The sequence below is a fragment of the Medicago sativa genome, chromosome 2, assembly GCF_051527215.1.
Source record: "Medicago sativa cultivar Bolivia chromosome 2, Bolivia_mono, whole genome shotgun sequence".
NCBI classification, from domain to species: Eukaryota; Viridiplantae; Streptophyta; class Magnoliopsida; order Fabales; family Fabaceae; genus Medicago; species Medicago sativa.
The window spans coordinates 14,707,575-14,717,456 of NC_140750.1; the positions used below are offsets into that span (position 1 = coordinate 14,707,575).

General features: G+C 32.3%; 1 protein-coding gene across 1 annotated transcript; it reads right to left on the reverse strand.

Annotated features, from left to right (window-relative positions):
• Positions 1–5,538: 5,538 nt before the first annotated feature.
• LOC146944836 (Copper transport protein family) lies at positions 5,539–6,655 on the reverse strand. The gene is made up of 3 exons (XM_085743184.1): positions 6,541–6,655; positions 6,312–6,390; positions 5,539–6,070 (listed from the first exon to the last, which is right to left on the reverse strand). Exons 1-3 carry the CDS (start codon positions 6,544–6,546, stop codon positions 5,922–5,924), a joined length of 234 nt encoding a protein of 77 aa, XP_085599310.1. The 5' UTR covers positions 6,547–6,655; the 3' UTR covers positions 5,539–5,921.
• Positions 6,656–9,882: the final 3,227 nt, after the last annotated feature.

Below are 9,882 nucleotides of genomic sequence, written 5' to 3' on the forward strand. Positions count from 1 at the left end.
CAAAGCAAGTGATTAAGGAGTAGATTCAACCCTAGATTCATTGAGACATCAAGGATCTTGGCATGGAATCTTCATCTTTCCTTCCTTCCTTGCATTAGTTTACATGTCTATATGTAACTATCACCTTCTATGTAGTATTGAGGTAACAATCAAGCTATTATGTAATCTTTTGATCTTTTAATATATAAGGTTCTAGCTTAATGATTCAATATTGTTGTTATTCTTGCTTTTTAATGCTTTCAAAGAGATTCAAGATGATTTGGACACAAACCCTTGAATCTAAAACTAGAATAACAATCTATCTTATGTTATATCACTCTTGACAAGTTTGTAAACCTTTGATAATTACTTTTAATCAAGCTTTTAATGCTTTCGGATACTTAATCAGGCTGGACACGGTCGATTAAGTCATCCGATCGACTTTGTTATCGTTTAAGGAATTTGGACACGAATGTTTAAACGCTAACTTAGAAATAACGATGTCGCTTTGGACACGAAGGATGTTGTAGAAATGATTGTAATAATATTGGTTATAAAGCTAGAGTCTGTTAATCGATCGAGAGATTGCTGCTGTTATGCTTGTTCGTTATCTTATACCGCAAGCGAAATAGTTCAATCTCCTCTCGTTTTTACTTTTGTAATCTATGGATATAGTGTTACAAACAAACAAATTATATCCAAACCCTTAATGTGAACTATTGCGAAAATGCTTATAAATAAACGTAACTCCCTGTGGAAACGATCCTATATATACTCACGTGTACATAGTTATATGACATGTAGGAAAAATCTTACATCAAAATGGCGCCGTTGCCGGGGAGCATGAAGCATGTAGCTCTCGGTGGTGTAGCGGGACCAGAGACTAGACTTGCTTTCCCCGGTTTTATTATGGGATTGCTGAAGCATCATGAGGTGCCAGTCACCGAACCTTTTTTAGAAGAGCTGGTTTCTCCTATTGATGATCGATACATTAGGGGCTACATCAAGAAAGCCGCCATTAAGCCATTACCCCCCTCCTCTACTGTTCCTCCACCTATACCTCCACCTGAGGATGATCCTCACCAGGACGATCCAGAGCAGGATGATCCTTATCAGAGCATGCCACAGCAGGATGCACCTCAGCAGTTTGGTACTTTTGATTTTTCATCTTTTCAGGCATATATGGCTCAGTATGAGCAGCGAGCAGTTGAGAGAGCTCAGGCACAGCAGCAGCAAGCCTTTCAGTTAGCTCAAGCATAGGAGCAGAGAGATATGCACATGATGAGCCAGATGGCAGCTGTTTTTCGCAGCAACCAGGGGATCTACTCGCATCTCTACGATGCTCATATGGACCCGAGATGTTTTGCATTCACACCTACACAGTTCACTGACTCTTGCATGTGGCCTGGGGACAGGCCAATTTACCCAGGAGGGGGCAGTGGAGCAGGTGCTGATCATGGTGTTGGTGCTGATCATGGTGTTGATGATGATACAGAGAGGACAGCCACTTTCCATCCATCTGATGACATGGGTGATGATGATGCGGCACACTGACCGCATCTTTTGGATTTTTAGAGATGTTTAGTTTGCTTTGAATCTTGTTTTGACTCTTTAAATTATGTTTTTATTTTTATGTTGGAACAATTTATTGCTTTTGAACTTTTACTTTTTGAGCACGGTTTTGGGTGTTCAATACTTTGGTTTAATTTTAATTTCATTTTGGGTTAAATAGCTTAGCTTATTGTTTGGTTTTTAACTTATTGCTTTGGATGAAATTTTTGATTAATCTTGCTTGTGTTTAGTCAAAAGAAAAATTGCTCATGAACATCAAAGTTTAAAGTGCTCTAAGGAGCCAATTATTGAGCAAAAGCAGGTGAGTGATAATGATATGAATTGTGAGAAAGCGCAATGCCAATGTATTGGTTTCCTGTTATTCTAGATGTTACTATGAATTTGAAATTTGTACTGTGCACAAAATATATATCATTTAAGTCTTTTCATAAACATGAATATCTTTGAACCACTTAGTACTTAACCTAAATGTGAGGTAGCTTCAATCTGTTGTATATATGCTGGAGACCGATAATCATCGTCTAACTTGTTTTAGTTATGTTAAATCTGATAATTATTTTGAACTGTTTGAAAGCATGGAAAGGATCAAGGCACTTTTTGAATCGAGTAACCTACTTGACCACATAAAGCCTACCTGTGAGAAGAGTGAGTATCTGATATCCCAATCTGAGCCAAATGAATCAAGTCCTCAAACATGAACTGTCAATATTCATAAGCACAATGCTTGTTGAATTTGCCTGAAATTTTTCAAAAATCCAGTTCATGGTTGAATCTTATAGGACTTTGATAATTTTACTTTGTTGAACCCTTAACCTTTTTGTACTTTGTCCCTCGCCTTAGGATAGGGGAACATTCAATTAGAGTTTTGTTGTATTCAAGTTGGGGAGGAAAAGGAGGCATTATATGTTAAGTTATGGTGAAGTTGTAAAATAACCTGACAACATTGAATCAAAGAAAAAATTGTACATTTGAAAAAGAAAAGAAAAGAAAAGAAAAAGAAAGAGAAAAATCAAAAATAGAATAAGTTGTCAAGGTTATAAGTTTGATTGTTAATCACCAAAGGTTTTAATTCTTGGTAGGGAAGTATATGGATTTCAAGTTGTGATACAAAAAAATGTTCCTCTTTGATAGGCTTTCTGATCAATTGCCCCACATATGACATTTCTTTTGTAGCCCGGCCAAGTTATAACCCTTGCAAGACCTTTTGATCCATGCTTTTATGCTTTTTGAGACGATATTTGGATGGACACCTAACTTAAATAGGATGTTAGCATGATTGTTGGATGTGTTCATTACCTCAGTCATTGTTATCATTATATTGCATTTACTTTCAAAGAAGTGTGTTAGGTGTGGTTCATAGATAAATATGTTTATACTTTGAAGTTTATGATGTGTATTTTGTGCTTAGGACTTGTTTCACATTTATAGCTGTGCTAGGAATAATGGAGAACTTCATGCTTGTCGGTGCTTTCACATTTGAATCACCACTTGAAAATTTTTATTTGATTTGAATTGTTTGGTATTGTGCTAGAAAGCTTGTCCAAAGCCTTGTTAGTTTCCTTTTGATTCTTTTGTTTGAGGACAAACAAAAAGCTAAGTTGGGGAGAGTTTGATAAGTGCTCAAAAGTAATATATTTCATGTGTTAAAAGAGGCATTTTTAGTGACTTGTTATGCAAGTTATCTACGGAAAAGCAACCAATTGTTGTAATTATACCATTTATGCTTTATATGCCTAATTCTACCCAATTTATGCAGGAAATGACAAGCAAGGACCAAAACTCAAGTTGTGTGAACCAAGCAAATCTCGCTTACGCGAGGTCATCTCGCTTAAGCGAGATTCCTCCAGGGAGAAACTCAACCTTCGCTTGCATCTCGCTTCCAGGGTCGCTTGTGGATTTTGGCATCTCGCTTACGCGAGATCATCTCGCTTACGCGAGATTTCTCCAGGGAACAATTGTAAATCTCGCTCCCATCTCGCTTCCAAGTCGCTCAAGCAGGATTCCAAGGCGGTTTAAGTTTCAAGCAACCTCGCTTACGCGAGGTATAACTCGCTTGAGCGAGATGCAACTTCATCAAGGAGCAGGGCTACGTGGCAGGATCTCATTGGCCATGGTTTGATATTTAGGATTCTCGCTTGAGCGAGATTACACGTTTTCAGCCCATTTAAATACAAGTTTTCCCTCTCTCTAGCACTATTCACTATTCCATTGAAACATTTTATACATTTCTAGAGAGAGGTTAGAGCTATTTCAAAGAGAGAAACACAAAGCAAGTGATTAAGGAGTAGATTCAACCCTAGATTCATTGAGACATCAAGGATCTTGGCATGGAATCTTCATCTTTCCTTCCTTCCTTGCATTAGTTTACATGTCTATATGTAACTATCACCTTCTATGTAGTATTGAGGTAACAATCAAGCTATTATGTAATCTTTTGATCTTTTAATATATAAGGTTCTAGCTTAATGATTCAATATTGTTGTTATTCTTGCTTTTTAATGCTTTCAAAGAGATTCAAGATGATTTGGACACAAACCCTTGAATCTAGAACTAGAATAACAATTTATCTTATGTTATATCACTCTTGACAAGTTTGTAAACCTTTGATAATTACTTTTAATCAAGCTTTTAATGCTTTCGGATACTTAATCAGGCTGGACACGGTCGATTAAGTCATCCGATCGACTTTGTTATCGTTTAAGGAATTTGGACACGAATGTTTAAACGCTAACTTAGAAATAACGATGTCGCTTTGGACACGAAGGATGTTGTAGAAATGATTGTAATAATATTGGTTATAAAGCTAGAGTCTGTTAATCGATCGAGAGATTGCTGCTGTTATGCTTGTTCGTTATCTTATACCGCAAGCGAAATAGTTCAATCTCCTCTCGTTTTTACTTTTGTAATCTATGGATATAGTGTTACAAACAAACAAATTATATCCAAACCCTTAATGTGAACTATTGCGAAAATGCTTATAAATAAACGTAACTCCCTGTGGAAACGATCCTATATATACTCACGTGTACATAGTTATATGACATGTAGGAAAAATCTTACATCAGTCCAACTGCCTTGCAATTACTCATCCTTTTCAACGCTTCTCTTACCTCATGTTCTTGAATCCGACGATAATAGTTATATTTTCGGTGCTCCTCTCCGATGTCTAGCCTGTTAGTCTGGTAAGATCTCATATCCTTCATTAAATAAGTTGTGGAAATACTTATTCCATCTATCCTTAATATCTCTTTCCTAAACCAAAACTCTCCCATTTTCATCCTTAATACACTTCACTTGGTGTACAGGTCTCTTGTCTTTCTTTCCCGTCCCTTACAAGGCTTATATATAGATTTCTCCCCCTCCTTGGTACCTAAAGATTGGTATAGTCCTTCAAATGCTTGAGTTCTCGCTTCGCTCACCACCGCCTTCTTAGCCTCTTTCCTAGCTATCTTATATTTATCCCAAGTTTCGGCATTTTTACACCTAGATCAATCTTTAAAACAGTCTCTTTTGATCCAAACTATTTAGTCCATGTCATAGAGATTCGACAAAATTTTACGTTGGCTGTCGAGGCATAACACAACCCTCTCCTTTTACCCAGACTTAGGACCGGCCTTGGCCTTGTATGTCAATTTTCAAAATATAAAAGTTTAAGTACATATATATAAAATCATGGTCAATTTTCTATGCCATCAAAATATAATCGAGACTTGTATTAAACTGCAAGAATAACCATACAAACCTCAGTTTAAATGTTGGTTAGGAGAAAGAAATATGCATGATCCTTATCATATCATGCAACTCCTCTTTTTTATAATATCATGTAATTCCTATCAAAGAATAGAATGAAATGGTGTGTGTGATAATCAATTGTTTGAATATTTTAAAAAATTATATAATAGAATGGAAGTGATGACATTATCCCATCTCATACTATTTTTCATTAAAATTTCACCATAATTTATTAAAAGAAGAGTCTGATCTATGTTTCATTTCACTCAACTCTGCTGATTCTATTTTATAAATTTCCATTTCATTCCATTACATACCAATCCAAATATATATTATATTCCTAAAGCTAAACATTAAATTTGACAACTGCATCAAAAAGAAGAAGAAAAATTGGAAAGAGAAATGATATTTTGACAACCACTTTTTGACAACTTTTGGACAACTTTCTCTCTCATACTCACATGATGTTGTTATCCTCTCTCTTTCTTTTTCTCTCTCCATTGCTTTTGACCAATAAGAAGTGAGAAAAACAAGGTTGTCAACAAAGTTGTCATCAAATGGATGTCAAAATATCATTACTTAATTGGAAAATACAAAAGGAAATTACACATCTTGCTCTCTTGTTTTATTTCAGTTTTTCAACTGGCTTTAACTTCTCCTAAGCTGACAATTTCAGTTTGTCCAACTTTTTTTCTCAAACAATTTGTCAACTTGACAGCATCTACACCATCTCCAATAACTACTATCTTGTCTTTCTCATCTCCCTCTAATCCCACAAAATTCACACCTGCATTTGCCAAATCACAAAATTTTAGTAACATAACTCAACACAAGTTAAAAAAATGTTGATTAGCGAAGAAAATTTAGAGAGAAAAATATAAAAGTTTTGTCGTAAAAATTTACACTAAATTTAGTGATTGATTTCATTTTTCCGTCACTAATTTCAATCGTTAATTTCATTTATTTATTTTTTCTCAAAAAAGTTCTTAAAATGAAATTAAAACAACAAAGATATTTTCGACACGAACCGTTTGCTCCAGCTACAACCTTGAGTGCCTTGGTGCGACACTTTTGACATCTCATGCTAACCCTCATCACAATCTTTTGCTGCAAACACAATCACATTAAAAAAGAAAATCAGTAGCTAACTTAGTGTACACAAACAATGAAATTGATTCATATTCATATTATAAATAGAAATAGAAATGAAAAAACATAAGAATGCACTTAGAAAGTGTGATGCAATTGCATCTATACCTTCATGTTTTCAGAGATGAAATTCTTAAGAAACTTAACCTGTGTTATCCAATTTATATGTGATCAAACTTGGGAACAAAGGCAACGTAAGTCAAAGTCTTGCAGGTAACAAACACGCTAAGTCATTAATATCACAAGGTCGTATTTTAAAGAAATAACCGATAAATTTCTAGCATAAAGTTACTTCTAGAAAATTCATTTTTTTTTTAATTTTAATGAAGACATTTGTTGTATGTATTTATGTCATTTAAGAGACAATTAATGCTGGGGTCGGTGATGTTATCGCATTCACATTTAGATTTTAGTTGTGTAACGCGCAAGTGAATTTTTTTGGGCTTTGTTGATTATAAAAAAAAGGTTGACATATGAAAGTCAAGCAAAAACTATTAGGTAGTTTTATGAATTTACCAAAAATTAGGTAATTTTATGAATTTACCAAAAATATAAGAATAAAATTGAATCGTAGTTGGCACAACTCATGTCGAAACCTTTTTTTCATCTAATATAAAATGCGTAAGTTTCTATACAAATTTACTACTTTAGATTTCTTATCACTAGTTTAGAGATCATGCGTTGCTCGGGTTAGATATTAAATAAGTTTGTATGAACGAATACACATGTAAGTATATTAATTGAATTTATTTATATAATATCTTACAAATAATATCTTAAAAATAAATATATATGGTGAGATGAATAACTGGTAATATACAACGGTTTAGTTTTTTTTTTAGAGAAACATATAGTTTAGAGTTTGCTATATATAGCCGAGTTTGAATGGAAATTAGGGTAGCCGAGTTTGCATGGAAATTAGGGTATTCTGTTTGTAAACATATTAAATAAGTGTACAACAACTTGTCAAAAAAAAAGTCTAAAGAAACAATAGATATATACAAACGATGACTCAACAGGATAGGAATGAAAAGCATCAGTGGGGAGAAATATTAGGGATTACTACATTATAGAGGAAATTTGTTAGGTTAAATTGGTGCGCTGCATTTTAGATGAAATTTGTTAGGTTAAATTGCTGCTAACCTAATGCAGCATTTGAGAGGGAAATTATTAGGTTAAGTTGCTGCAGACCTAATAAAATTAATAAATAAGGATTGATGCGATGCATTTTTTTAGTATTAAATAAGTGTACAAAATATTTCCCTAAAAAAAAGTGTACAAAATATTGTAAAAAAAAAAAAAGACATGAAATTGGTGCGATGCATTTTTTTTAGTATTAAATAAGTGTACAAAATATTTCCTTAAAAAAAAGTGTACCAAATATTGTCAAAAAAAAAAAAAAAGCATGAAATTGGTGCGATGCATTTCTTTTAGTATTAAATAAGTGTACAAAATATTGTAAACAATAAAAAAGGCAAGAGGATAGGAATGAAATTGGTGCGATGCATGTTTTTAGATGAAATTTGTTAGGTTAAATTACTGCTAACCTAATACAGCAAATGAGCGAAAAAATATTAGGTTAAATTGCTGCAGACTTAACAAAATTAATAAATAAGGATGTGTAAATTTACGCATGTTAAAAAAACCCATTTAATTTTTAATCAAACTCCAAACTATCAAATCCTCTTCCCCTACAAACAAAATAACCATTCATTTGAGTTAACAAAGTCACGAGTTGTGAAATGTCACGTGGGAGGCGATTGACTTTTAACAACAAGGATTGTGTCTCTAAAATTGACTTTAATAACCACTATGAAAGATTGTGTCTCTATAATCTCTTTTTTGTCAAAACTCTACGGTAGAGTATTTTTTGGAGCCAGCTACCTCAAGTGGAGTGTTTGATTATCTTTCACATAGTATCTTACTATTTTGCAAGATATTATTATTGAAAAATGACATAAGACTGATTGACTTAAAAAAACGACTTCATTGCAACTTTGCTCCTCCTATTATCATTTTGTGAAATTGATCTTCTTATTTTAAAATTTAACAATTTTAATCTATCCATCAAATATTAGGCTTAAAATACGATGATATGACATGTTTAAACAAATTTTTGAAAAGAATTTCCTTACAATTTCATGGTATTGATATTGATATTTTTCTCATCATCAAATAACGTACCTCGATGATCATTTAAACCATATCATATATCACCAAATTCTTAGTTAAAAAATATGATAGAATGACCAAGACTGTGAAAATAAGGGGATCAAAATTGCAATTAAACCTAAAAAAATGTTGAATTATTTGGCGATGTGATATGTTAATATGGGAGACTAAAAAAATACAATTAGGCTTAAATGCTAAGTATTTAAAATTGGGAGACTAAATCTACAAAATGGTGAAAATCAGGGGATCAAAATTGAAATTAAGCATAAAAAATGGTGGTGATGCATGTATTTTGACTTAGAATTTTTTTAATTTAATTATAAAATTGTGACGTTGTTAATTTTTTTGGTCAAGTACACTAGTGACTAGAAATTCACTTTTAAGGTGAATAAGTTGAGAATTCACAACTTAACACTGATCCTTGCATAGTGCAATATCCCTATCAATTTAACTATGCTCGGAGGAACACATGAATTTATATTTTTCTTTTGGGTTTTACTAACATGTGTAAAACTTGCTCGAGAATTAAAATATAAAAAAATAATATTGGAAATAATAAAATTTAAACTTTCAAAAAATAGAATACACCATTTTTAATATAATATTTTTATATTTAATTCTTTGACATGTGCCTTTCAAAAAATAGAATACACCTTTTTTTTTACATGTGCCTTTTGTATACTTCGCTTTTCTATGTTAATATGAATTTATGAAACATGAAATAAAAAATATATATCTTTTTTTGGTAACAAAATAAAAAATATATATCGAGACAATTTCAAAATTAATGAAAATAAATAGAAAAACAAATAAAACATGATCTTGTTGTTATCCCAAGTTAACCCACATCAGCATCTTTCTACATTTAGGTGGTGGCATTTCACATGGGAAAGGTCAATTCTTTCCCACCATGGGAAAGTTAGTATCTAACCATTAGATCAAATCAATAGAACAATTTTATCATCCCTACACCAGATTTTTGTACACACTTTTACTACCATTCCAAATTAAAAAAAGTTCAGATTTTTTTTCAAACATTCTAAAAAGTTTTTTTCAAAATAATTTTTTTTATTTTTTTAGTAGAAAAACAAAAAATTAGATAATATTTTTTGAAAATAAAAAACTTATTTTCCAGAATTTTATTTCTTAGAAAAATAAAAAACTTTAATTTAAAAAAATAATTTTTTTTAGGATTTTTATTTTATTTTTCAGAATATCTTATTTTATTACGAAATTAAAAAAATATATTTTTTTAGAAAAATAAAAACTTATCTTAGT